Consider the following 13,368-nt stretch of genomic DNA (forward strand, 5'->3'; position numbering starts at 1 on the left):
TAAAGCAACCCTGCAAGGATTTCATTATAGAAACTTAAATTTTCTCTTTTTTTTTTTTTTTAAAGTGCAGCTTTAGGCTATGAGCACAACCTTCTCCCACCACCCCTTCTCCCTGTTGCCTCCCCGATTTTTTTTTTTTATTTATTTTTCTTTTTTTTTTCTTTTCTGGGGATCATACCATATAATGTACAGGGTTCTCTTTCTGGTTTGATCTTCTCAGGTGGCCCTTAAAGCAGAGAATGACACTGACACAATGATGTGGGCGTCACCTCCTCAGAAGACAAGTCTGTAACGTCCAGCACTTACAGGAGTTCTTCAGTCTTCTGGGTTGGATGAAGCTGGGAGTCATTCAACCTGGCAGATTCAGAGGTCACTCAGATGCTAGATGAACTCACTAGAGGTCATCTAGTGGTAGAAAGTATTCCCTGCAGGGGACAGTGCCAGTCAGGAAATTAGCATCATAGCAGGAGGTACTTTTTTTTTTTTTTTTTTAGGCTACTGAGGGACTTGTATGTCTGTGTAGATTCTCGAGTCTTTATGGTATATCTAGTAGTAGTTGGCCTCATGGATTCAGATCATGGTATATCTAGTAGTAGTTGGCTTCATGGATCCAGATCATGGTAGATCTAGTAGTAGTTGGCCTCATGGATCCAGATCATGGTAGATCTAGTAGTAGTTGGTCTCATGGATCCAGATCATGGTAGATCTAGTAGTAGTTGGCTTCATGGATCCAGATCATGGTAGATCTAGTAGTAGTTGGCCTCATTGATCCAGATCATGGTAGATCTAGTAGTAGTTGGTCTCATGGATCCAGATCATGGTAGATCTAGTAGTCGGAGGCCTCATGGATCCAGATCATGGTAGATCTAGTAGTAGACGGTCTCATGGATCCAGATCATGGTAGATCTAGTAGTAGTTGGTCTCATGGATCCAGATCATGGTAGATCTAGTAGTCGGAGGCCTCATGGATCCAGATCATGGTAGATCTAGTAGTAGACGGTCTCATGGATCCAGATCATGGTAGATTTAGTAGTAGACGGTCTCATGGATCCAGATCATGGTAGATCTAGTAGTAGTTGGTCTTACGGATCCAGATCATGGTATAACTAGTAGTAGTTGGTCTCATGGATCCAGATCATGGTAGATCTAGTAGTAGACGGTCTCATGGATCGAAATCATGGTAGATCTAGTAGTAGACGGTCTCATGGATCCAGATCATGGTAGATTTAGTAGTAGACAGTCTCATGGATCCAGATCATGGTAGATCTAGTAGTAGACGGTCTCATGGATCCAGATCATGGTAGATCTAGTAGTAGTTGGCCTCATGGATCCAGATCATGGTATATCCATTATTAGTTGGTCTCACGGATCCAGATCATGGTATATCTAGTAGTAGTTGGCCTCATGGATCCAGATCATGGTATATCCATTATTAGTTGGTCTTGCGGATCCAGATCATGGTATAACTAGTAGTAGTTGGCCTCATGGATCCAGATCATGGTAGATCTAGTAGTAGTTGGCCTCATGGATCCAGATCATGGTAGATCTAGTAGTAGACGGTCTCATGGATCCAGATCATGGTAGATCTAGTAGTAGTTGGCCTCATGGATCCAGATCATGGTATATCCATTATTAGTTGGTCTCACGGATCCAGATCATGGTATATCTAGTAGTAGTTGGTCTCATGGATCCAAATCATGGTAGATCTAGTAGTAGTTGGTCTCATGGATCCATATCATGGTATATTTTAGGTTATGTTTTGGGGTTTTTATGTTAGAAAAAAAATGGCTTCTAACTTTTTTTGCTGGCTCCTAGATTCAAGGCAAATTTGTCAAGCTTTGGTAGATCTAGTAGTAGTTTATCTCATAAATCCAAATCATGGTATATCTAGTAGTAGTTGATCACATTCACCTGGACTTGTTCTGTGATGTAGAAGACGTTTTGTAGCTCTTTCAATCCACTTCAGGTCTGTTTGGAACAAGTTTTGTTGAATGTGATTACCACTAGATATACTCGGGACTCAATTAAGAAAAAATAAAGTAGGCCCATAGTTTGTATTGAAAGGTTTCATTCCAGGACCATCACTCTCCCTACTGGCTCACTTACCTGGAACAAGTACGCATGCCTGGGATTTTTGACTTTACTGGCTAACTTCTTGTGTATAGCAACTCACTAGATACAGAAACGAGCATAAACATGAAGGCTTTAGACCTTACACTTGTGAAAACTATTCAGTAAAGGCAGCTTGGTCTTTTTATTTTGGCAGCCTCTCTTTTAAGGTTATAGTTTTGAGATGTGAAGGAACCAGAAAGACTTTGGCTTTCCAACCTGGACGATATTAAATTTAATATATTATCACCTCCCATAAAATAAGGTAATTTGATAATTTATGGGTGCAGGTCGGAACCTTGTAGATTTTTTTCCATTATGACTGATTGCTTGTAGAAATGGCAGAAGATTAGAGAAGGATGGAAGGACTTCAAGATGTGTAAAGCCAGCGATAGGTAGATTAGAGAGGATGGAAGGACCAGAGAAAAGTCACCGGACCTCGATGTTCATCTTTGGACACTAGTGCTCAGCGTCTGATGGATTTTATAATGTGTGTTTTTTTTTTTTTTTTTACCCCGACAGGCTGTGGAGCGTCTGATTCACCCAAAGCTTTGTGAGCAATGCATCGAGTTCTTGGAGAAACAGATTGTCCAATACATAAACAGTAGCAATGAACGGGGCGGAGAGGAAGTGCTGCATGCTTTCATTTTGGTGAATACCAAACTTCTGGCTCTCTTCTCAAGGTACGAAATCTAATGATCACTTTCAAGAAAGCATATCAATTATGTTCAGAGAACAGCTCACGAAAGCTCAGCATTCAGTTGAAATCTGCTATGTATTATCCAGGTGCGTGAAAACGAAAGCTGTTCCAAGTCTTATGGTTTGTTTTCTTGAGAAAACAGCCACAGCCTGAGAAGAAAAGCCTGTCCACCGCCAGCATGCTTTAGAGAAAGATCCTTGCTCTGTGTAGAAGCAGTGGTGTCTCTACATAGACTTGTCATGCCCTCTACTGTGTCAAAGCTAGAGCTTTCCAATCAACAGGGAGCATGGAATTTGCTGAGGTTGGACTCAGCAGGGGGGCTTGTTGGGCTTCTGCAGAGACACCCCTGCTTTCACACACAGAGCAAGGGGGGCACTCTACGGCGTGCTGGCAAGGGACTTGATTTTCTAGTGATGGTTGCTTTCAAATGGGAATAACTTTAAGGTTGAACTTGAGTCAGTTGAGTAGAATTTGGCTAATGGTTTTAACCAGCAACATTTAGAGAATTGGAAAAGATGTTTTATTTGCTCTGTGAGTAGAACCACCATTTCCCTAAAAATCTTCTGGGAAAAAAAGCCCTATAGTACTCTTATGCAGCGTACACACGACCGGACTTTTCGACAGACTTGGTCCGGCGGACAATCCGATGGACTTTGCAGCTGAGGTCCGCCGGACTTTCAAACGAACGGACTTGGCCACACACGATCACTCCAAAAGTCAGACGGATTCAAACGTGATGACATATGTAGTGGATGACATTTTGACAAATGATGACAAAATGTCACACACCTGTAAATTTAGTTTTTGCCTCAGAACAGTAGGGATTCTGAGGGTTGATTACGTAGGTTGGCCTTGACATCAGTCTGGCCGGGCTGTGTTGGAAGTTCTGCCTGGTCATGTGGACAGTGGGGTACACATGACAGGCCAGAACCAGGCCTGGTTGGATGGTTTGAGTATCAACCAATCAGTGGGAGTGCCGGCCCGCTGAGGAGTCTGGGAAGGGGTACTTAAGATGTGTGGGTCACGTGTTCAGGAGAGGAGTTCGAGAGACCCGTGTGGTCTGTTCTGATTCCAGGACCGGGGTAGCCCCATGAGGGGTCCCGGTCACGGGGTGTTCGACATCATGCAACATGTTCCGGTTAGAGGCCCCTGATAGACCTGCCTGGTCTGGGGTAGGGATCCATCTCTTCCTGAGGCTTGGACCCTGCTGGTCCGAGGTGCAGTAACTGAGGGAGGATTCAAGGTGTCCGGGTGTGCTCTCGGCTTGGAGAGGCGCCACAGCTTGTGGAAGTGACCGGGGGAGGACTCTTCAGAGGAGGGCCGGCAAGTGGCATCCTGGGAAGTGCCTGGTTACTGAGTTGGGAAGGACATTGACGAATTCACGTTTTTCCAGTACCATTGAAATCAGTACCATTGGGAAACGTTCCAGGTACTGAGGAAAAAGGTTCCTGCTTACCCTTAATTACAACTTGCATACGTTCATAGGATTGCTCCAAGTTTTGAGTCAACGTGCTGACTGCCATGGTCTCTGGCTAGAGATCCGTTCAGCTTTAAAGTACCCAGCTGTGAGTGGCTACTCTCTGGGTGGAATTAAATACTTTACTAGACCTGCAGTTCAAGGTGCCCGAGTTCAGCACCTGTGCCCTCTGTTCCCATGAGAGACGGTGTTATTGGATGTTACTACTGCAAAATAAAACCTTTTGTTAAAGGAATTTATCCGTGTCAGTGTCCAAGTCGTTGGGTATCAACCCTGGGAACCCCTAGACGTGGAAGAGCAGGTCAAGAGAAGGTAACTGGTAAACCCAATAAGTCAAGGCCGCCCTGCAAGAGTTGTGGCCGCTACACATAGCCAGTAGCCAATAGCTGCCCTAGTGTCGGTTTTAGTCCGTCGGACTAGCACACAGACGACCGTATTTTTCGACCAAACTCGAGTCCGTCGGAAAGATTTGATGAGAGTTTTTTATTTCTAGGTCCGCTGGACTTTTGCGAAGAAAAAGTCCACTTGAGCCCACACACGATCGAATTGTCTGACGGATTCCAGTCCGCTGGACCGAGTCCTTCAAAGTCTGGTCGTGTGTACGCGGAAAAAGTGTATGTGAGCACCATATCTGGGCTATCATTTGAAAATGGGGAACTCCAAAAGGCTTTGATTAGGGTGCCCTTGTTAGAGATAGAAGATCCGAGCACCCTCGGTCCTGCATGGACTTTGTCAACTGCCAGTGGCCGCCTCCAGGGACGGAGGTTGCTGACGTGAACATTGCATCTTCAAAGTACGTCCACAACGAAACTACAAACTAAGAATGTGGTATGGTGACTTGTGAGAGCATGCAATGTGTCCTGCAGTAAACCCCACTCGTCGCAGGATCGACCAGAGGTCTACAGACCACCATTGCCACAGAAAGGTCAAAGCGAGCACTCTTCTAAAGAAACGTACTGAGAGAAATCCATAGGTATGCTGGATGTCTGTAAAGCCAATGCTCCCGTTTATTATATTGAGTCCCTTCCCAGAACACATAAATAAGAAGTTCTAACTTCTGCTGGATACTACTTTTCAGGCCCGTTACTTGGAACGTATTGAAGTGATGGGATCACCATGACAGCCAGACTACCAATGTTGTCATCAACATTGTCACAAGGGAGGTCACTAGTTGGAAGCCACATATAAGTCATTGCCTTTTGCACTTTTGGAAAAACCCATCTTTGGGGCGATGCAATTGCTGGCTTCAAAGCTCAGCTCCAAGCACATTAACCTTACCAGGGTTTCATCAGTAAGATATTCTTTTGCGCCAGAAGGAAACCTTGGTCATGTGAACTTACGTGGCCTGCAAGTCCACTTGATGGTGGGATTAGTAGAACTCCCGCTGTTCCTTTCCGGCTGATCTGAATAAATGCCCTCCGGGTCTTCTAGACCCCGGCACTGCAGTTTTCTCTGCCCCCCCCCTTTCCTCCTGGCCAGTTACAGCCCCAGGCTTTGTTTTATGAATGAGGAGGAGGAGGGGACAGGACTTCAAAAGAGGGGTGATTTATTTTTGCCCTAGTGCAACCAATGGAGTCCGTGGTGTCTGCTGTTCCAGGTTATGGACTCCACAGCTAGTGAAGCCAGGATTAGGACAGCAGTCCCCAAGCTGCACCTTTTTAAAACCGCAATGGTGACGGCGACCAGTCTTCGTATCTTGCGGGAGGGATTGCAGTTTTCTGTTGCACCATTGGTATGGTTATATCTTCTTAGTCCTCTCCATAAAATTATCGGAAATTTGTGCTTAAAGTAGCACTATAGGCAACACTATTTTTTTGATTTTGGATAGAGTAAGGGAGGGTTATAACCAGGGCAGGACTTACCATTGGGCTTGACTGGGCTCAAGCCCATGGGCCCCACCCAATAGGGGTCCCCGCTGAGATTCATAGCCGAGTGTACTCGGCTTGACTCCACTCACAGTCACGCCCAGTCCCACCCTATGATGGACATAACACAGGGACTGGGCGTGACTGTGAGCCACGTACACTTGGCCACTCTCGGGTCTGCGAGAGGACCCGAGAGCCCCTGAGATACACAGGACTCTGTATCTCATCTGCGCCATTTTTAAACTTCAAGACTGCAATGACAAGGCGGCAAATGACACCGGGGCAAGGCTGCAAATGATAAGGCTACACTGACCAGGCTACAGATGGACACTGATAAGGCTGCATTGATGGGCATTTAAATGTAAGTTTTTTTTTCCTTAAAATTCCCTCCTAAACTTGGGGTGCGTGTTATACGCCGATAAATACGGTAACGTATAGAAGATAGGGCCCAAAAGTGACTCAAGCCCAGGGGCCCCCACCACCCTAAGTCCTGCCCTGGTTATAACCCCTGTCAGTTTATTTTATTTTTTTTACCATCCCTGTCCCATTGCAGAGATTTCCCTTCACTTCCTGCCCCATAGCCAAACAGGAAGTGAGAGGAAATCTATGCAAATTAAGGGATTCCATTGCGCCTCACCGGCCCCCAGAGCTAGTGTCCCCACTCGAAAAATTTCAAGGCAGGCCTTAAAAAGCAAGGGGGTGTGGCCTTGACACGGAAGGGGTAGGTCTTATTTAAATTAGGGGGTGCACAACAGGCCTAGTGCAGCACAAAACCTAAATATACTACTGTTTACAGCCATTTTAATAAAAAAAAAAATACATTTATAATCATTTATACAAAGTGATTTACTTTACCAATAGTAATCAATATTCTTCATTCCATTGCTTCCAGCCGAAATGCCAGCTCACTGAGGCCTGCGGACCTCTTGTCCTTAATTCTCATTGTTCAGGATCTGTACCCCGTGTACAGCACCCCTCAGGACCAGAATGTCCAGGTAAGAGGAATCCGCCCCAGACAGGGGCTGTGCTCAACATTACATGATTCATCTCACTTCTAGTAAAGAAAAAAAAAAAATATATATATTATATAATATATATATATATATATATATATATATATATATATATATATATATTACAGGAAATGGGATATTTAATGAGAATATTGGAATTGATTTATGGTTCATGACGTTGGCCCCAGTCACACTTGGGCTGAGCATCTTTGATCATTTTTGGGCTTTTATATATATATATATATATATATATATATATATATATATATATATATATATATATATATATATATATAGAGAGATATATATATATATATATATATATATATATATATATATATAATATAAAAGTGCTTGAACTTTTTTTTTGCGTTTTCTTACCCAGTAACTAGTTTTTCATTGGCTAATAATAAAGTAAAAAGAAAGCTCGAACCCGAAAACGTGTGCAAAAATATCTGTACAAAAGCCCAAAAAAAAATATTTTTTTTAATAAATAAATATATATATATATATATATATATATATTTAAAAAAAAAATTTTTGGGCTTTTGTACAGATATTTTTGCACACGTTTTCGGGTTCGAGCTTTCTTTTTACTTTATTATTAGCCAATGAAAAACTAGTTACTGGGCAAGAAAACGCAAAAAAAAAGTTCAAGCACTCCCATTAAGTTTATTGGTGTCAACCTGCGTGACTCTTTTTTTGAGCGCCAGGCTTTAAGCTTCAAGTGGCCCAATGTTCAGCTGTTCGCACTCTGAATATCCCGGAAATCCTGGAGCCGAGCATGGAAACGCTTGCGGTGAAGCTTCAAATCTCTGAGGTGCGAATGGGGCCCAATGTTTTCATTAATAAAGTGAAAACAGTGCAGCGCTAAGAATCAAATGTTGAGTATTATTGACATGTCAACATACTGTGATATACAAAATAAATTGTGATTAGCAGTGGCAGCAGGTTTTTTTTTTTTTTGATGGGGAGGGGGTGGCAAACAACCACCACAACCCTCCCCACCCCCCCCTCACGGTTGGTCAGATGGACGGCGGAACCCCCCCCCCCCCCGGGACTTACCCCATCTGTGGCGGGTGGTCAGGCTCGCTCCTACAGGCGGTGGGCAGTTGCCGGTTTGCAGGCTCCTATCGGTTAGTTGCGGGCTCCTACGGGCGGCGGGCTCCTATGGGCTGGTGGTGGGCAGCGGCTCCTGTGTCCTCTCTGCATCAAGGCGGCTTCTGCCTTGTGGCCCCTCCCTCTTTCTCCTAGGCATCCAATAGGATCGCTTGTCCTTTCAGCAAATTGCGGGACCGGTGTAAAAACCCAGTTCATGATTGACCCGGGAGGAGGATCAGTGTTACAACAGCGAATATTGATCCGCTGCTGTTACACACCTGGGTGGGATCAGAACGCACTCTCTGCGACCCGAGCCCACCCTATATTGAAGCCTATTAGAGCCTCTGGCTCTAATCGGTGCTTAAAAAACAAAACAAAAAAAAAACAGCCCCTCGGCATTGGTATCTACGGTCCGGTGTCCTGAAAGGGGCTGGATGCATGGATAGGGGAGGCGGCAATGGATGGGGGGTGGCGCCCGTGCTCCCTTAATGGATGGGCCACCCCTGGTGATTGGCATATACAAAAAAACTCTAACACCATCATCTGATAGTGTCTCTAAATAAAATGCACTGTGCAAATTGTAAATCAACGGACCGGTGTGAAGACGTACAAAGAATTTTAAGGGATACATTTTTCTTGAGCTTTTCTTGTGCTAAAGGTGCCGATAATGACCGACAAATTCATATTTCCTTAAATTCATGGTAATAAAAAGTTGAATACAATACATATTCTATATAAAAAAATATAATTTTTTTTAAAAAAAAACTGTCGGTTTCGGTTTTCGGCCAAATGCATCCTGCATTTTTGGTTTCGGCAACAAAATTTCCATTCAGTGCACCTCTATTAGGAAGTAAATTTTTCGTTGTTTTTTACATTTTCTTTTCCCCTCTCTGGCTGTAGTATACAGTAAGATGTTCTATTACTATTTTAGGACATAGAAGACAATGTGGCCCAAGAAGAGTATTTTACCCCCAACCCATCGCCAAGTGCAACCAGTTCAGGTTTGTTTCTAAGGAAATGTGGGGAGATAATGGTCACTATAATTAGTACAATGGGGGTTATTTACGAAAGGTAAATCCACTTTGCACTGCAAGTGCACTTGGAAGTGCAGTCGCTGTAGATCTGAAATGAGGGGAAGCTCTGCTGATTTTATCATCCAATCGTGCGAGCAAGCTAAATAGCTGTTGTTTATTTCCCTTGCATGTCCCCCCTCGGATCTACAGCAACTTTGAGTAAATAACCCCCATTGCCTCATGGATTGAGTCTGCTAACACTTGTTGGTACATCATATAATACACATACCAGTTCACACCTGTCTACAGGAATGGGAGGAAGTAAAGTTTACTGATTGGAGGCACGCAATGTTATTTGTGGACATAATTTAGATCATTCACATCATCATTTAGATCATTCTCATGCTTAGTGTAGTTTATTCCCTAGTGACCAACATTGTTGGATAGGGTTCTGTTGTTGGGTAGGTTTCTGTTGTTGGGTAGGTTTCTGTTGTTGGGTAGGTTTCTGTTGTTGGGTAGGTTTCTGTTGTTGGGTAGGTTTCTGTTGTTGGGTAGGTTTCTGTTGTCGGGTAGGGTTCTCTTGTCGGGTAGGGTTCTGTTGTCGGGTAGGGTTCTGTTGTCGGGTAGGGTTCTCTTGTCGGGTAGGGTTCTCTTGTCGGGTAGGGTTCTCTTGTCGGGTAGGTTTCTGTTGTGGGGTAGGTTTCTGTTGTGGGGTAGGGTTCTGTTGTGGGGTAGGGTTCTGTTGTGGGGTAGGGTTCTGTTGTGGGGTAGGTTTCTGTTGTCGGGTAGGTTTCTGTTGTCGGGTAGGTTTCTGTTGTCGGGTAGGTTTCTGTTGTCGGGTAGGTTTCTGTTGTCGGGTAGGTTTCTGTTGTCGGGTAGGGTTCTGTTGTCGGGTAGGGTTCTGTTGTCGGGTAGGGTTCTGTTGTCGGGTAGGGTTCTGTTGTCGGGTAGGGTTCTGTTGTCGGGTAGGGTTCTGTTGTCGGGTAGGGTTCTGTTGTCGGGTAGGGTTCTGTTGTCGGGTAGGGTTCCGTTGTCGGGTAGGGTTCCGTTGTCGGGTAGGGTTCCGTTGTCGGGTAGGTTTCCGTTGTCGGGTAGGGTTCCGTTGTCGGGTAGGGTTCTGTTGTCGGGTAGGGTTCCGTTGTCGGGTAGGGTTCCGTTGTCGGGTAGGGTTCCGTTGTCGGGTAGGGTTCCGTTGTCGGGTAGGGTTCCGTTGTCGGGTAGGGTTCCGTTGTCGGGTAGGGTTCCGTTGTCGGGTAGGGTTCCGTTGTTGGGTAGTCGTACATTGTCGGGCAATATAAATTGTGATGGTTTTTGTGACAAAATGCAAAAAAAGGCATTATTCGTTTCTTAACAGTAAAGAGAAGAATCCATAAGAACAGTGCCTAGAAACCCCTGCCTTGTCAGGTGATCCCTGCCGGATGACAGTGATCACAAGCAGTCCACCATTCTGTGTGGCTCCCAGTTGCTGCATTGTGTTGGTTCCAGCCCGGACATGGGGCACCTGAGACCCCACTATGCCTATTTTCATGTGTGCACATGATAACTTATTGCTGATTTAGTGGTTATTTAATTTTAGATGCAGAGATGGGGGGGGGGGGGGTAATTATCCTAATACTGCTGGGTGAGAAAATGTTAAGACAGCACAATGTACCGTTCTGTACGGTAACCGGCCGGATTTCACCTTCCAATGTCTAATCAGACATTTGATGCTCATTCGGCTTTGCAGGTTGTTGGTTTCTTCACAAAGAAAAACTGAGATGATCCTTTTTTTTTTTTTTTTTCTTAGAAAACTCCATAAAACCCATTTCTCAGCAGTTCAGTTTACCAAAGTGATCCAACTGTAAATCCTGCTTCTAATAGATTAGTAAGAACAGAGGACTCGTCACATACATTAAAAGTGAGAGTTAAACATGGTAATTACTATAAATGTCCAAGCAGGGCTTTTTTTCCTCAGACAATAGGTGCAGGAACTTGGCCACTAGTGATGGACGAACTTTCGACGGGACGTTTCGCGAACGCGGACCGCGAACGTGGCCGATAGTTTGTGAACCGACACGTTCGCGGCGGGCCCCATTGACTTCAATAGGAGGTGAACTTTGCAAACCTACAGGTCAAATTTGCAGCCACGAGATAATTATTAGCTGGGCAAACATAGTCCCACCACATGGCCAATGACATAACACATGTATGAGGTGAATTTGGGATCGACAACTACAAGCATTCTTTTTTTATATGGGAAATTGTTGTGACAATTCAAGACTGTGGAGCGCATGAAGGCAATGGAGGAGAGGGAAGGTCAGGGACCAGGGTAGGCAAAGAAGAGGGTGCAGGAGATGATCACCAGCAGCGTGACATACAGCAATGACACATGCACCGTGTTAGAGTCATCTGACACCAGCATCGTGATAGAGAGCACTGACATCAACGGCGTGACATAAAGCACTAACTCCAGCACCGTGATATACAGCACTGACATCAGCACCGTGATATACAGCACTGACACCTGCACCGTAAGCAGCCCCAGGACGAAGTCAGCATAGCACAGGGATGGTGGGAGCCCCTCATAATGAGCATAGCACAGGGATGGTGGGAGCCCCTCATAATGAGCATAGCACAGGGATGGTGGGAGCCCCTCATAATGAGCATAGCACAGGGATGGTGGGAGCCCCTCATAATAAGCAGCCCCAGGAGGATGTCAGCATAGCACAGGGATGGTGGGAGCCCCTCATAATAAGCAGCCCCAGGAGGAAGTCAGCACAGCACAGGGATGGTGGGAGCCCCTCATAATAAGCATAGCACAGGGATGGTGGGAGCCCCTCATAATATGCACAGCAGAGGTAAAGCCCCAGGAGGAACTAAGCACAGCACAGGGATGGTGGGAGCCCCTCATAATAAGCAGCCCCAGTAGAAATATGACACCGCTCAACCTCTTCAAAGAGAAGGGTACGGGCATATAGTACGGTGTGTCTTTTTTGGACAAGGAAGTGAGCCAAATGAAGAAAGAAGGTCTGTGTGCTCGATTAAAAAAATTGTTTATAGACATATACATGGTCTACTGGTCACATGTGTTGAATTCCTCCGAGATCCATGCCTCATTCATTTTTAGAAATGTGAGGTAGTTAACACTGTTGTGAGCTAGGCGAGTACGCTTATCGGTCACGATCCCCCCTGCTGCGCTGAACGTCCTTTCGGACAGGACACTGGATGAGGGGCAAGCCAACAGTTCGATTGCAAATTGGGCAAGCTCTGGCCAGAGGTCAAGCCTGCCCACCCAGTAGTCCAGGGGTTCATCACTCCTCAGAGTGTCCACATCGGCCGTTAAGCCGATGTAGTCGGACAACTGACGGTCTAGGCCAGTGATGGCGAACCTTTTTGAGCCCGAGTGCCCAAACTGCAAACCAAAACGACTTTTTTTTTTCAAAGTGCCAACACTGCAATTAAACCTGACTAACGAGGTTTTAGTTTAGAAAAAACAATTCGTACAGTCGTTTCACAATGACACTAATAATGATCCCCCTTTTTTTTTTTAGAGTGCAGTGGGCAGTCTAAGAGGGCAGTGCCGCTCTAAGAGTAGTAAGTTAGTTAAAAAAGGCTTTATTCAGTTTATGGGCAGAGTACTGCAGAGTATTGCATAGTATGGGCAGAGTACTGTAGAGTATTGCAGAGTATGGGCAGGGTATTGCAGAGTATGGGCAGGGTATTGCAGAGTATGGGCAGGGTATTGCAGAGTATGGGCAGGGTATTGCAGAGTATGGGCAGGGTATTGCAGAGTATGGGCAGGGTATGGGCAGGGTATGGGCAGGGTATGGGCAGGGTATGGGCAGGGTATGGGCAGGGTATGGGCAGGGTATGGGCAGGGTATGGTCAGAGTATGGTCAGAGTATGGTCAGAGTATGGTCAGAGTATGGTCAGAGTATGGTCAGAGTATGGTCAGAGTATGGTCAGAGTATGGTCAGAGTATGGTCAGAGTATGGTCAGAGTATGGTCAGAGTATGGTCAGAGTATGGTCAGAGTATGGTCAGAGTATGGTCAGAGTATGGTCAGAGTATGGTCAGGGTACTGCTGAGTATTGCATAGTATTGCAGAGTAT

The 13,368-nt window shown here is 45.2% G+C and overlaps 1 protein-coding gene across 1 annotated transcript in view; it reads left to right on the forward strand.

Annotated features, from left to right (window-relative positions):
* Positions 1-13,368, forward strand: part of HPS1 (HPS1 biogenesis of lysosomal organelles complex 3 subunit 1) — a 115,748-nt gene that overhangs the window by 31,015 nt on the left and 71,365 nt on the right. The window contains exons 7-9 of the mRNA XM_077455709.1: positions 2,632-2,792; positions 7,044-7,146; positions 9,197-9,266. Coding sequence (XP_077311835.1) covers positions 2,632-2,792; positions 7,044-7,146; positions 9,197-9,266 — 334 coding nt within the window. The remainder of the gene's footprint in view (positions 1-2,631; positions 2,793-7,043; positions 7,147-9,196; positions 9,267-13,368) is intronic.

The sequence above is a fragment of the Lithobates pipiens genome, unplaced genomic scaffold, assembly GCF_037356315.1.
Source record: "Lithobates pipiens isolate NorthernLeopardFrog02 unplaced genomic scaffold, aLitPip1_a1.2 Scaffold_25, whole genome shotgun sequence".
Classification (NCBI taxonomy): Eukaryota; Metazoa; Chordata; class Amphibia; order Anura; family Ranidae; genus Lithobates; species Lithobates pipiens.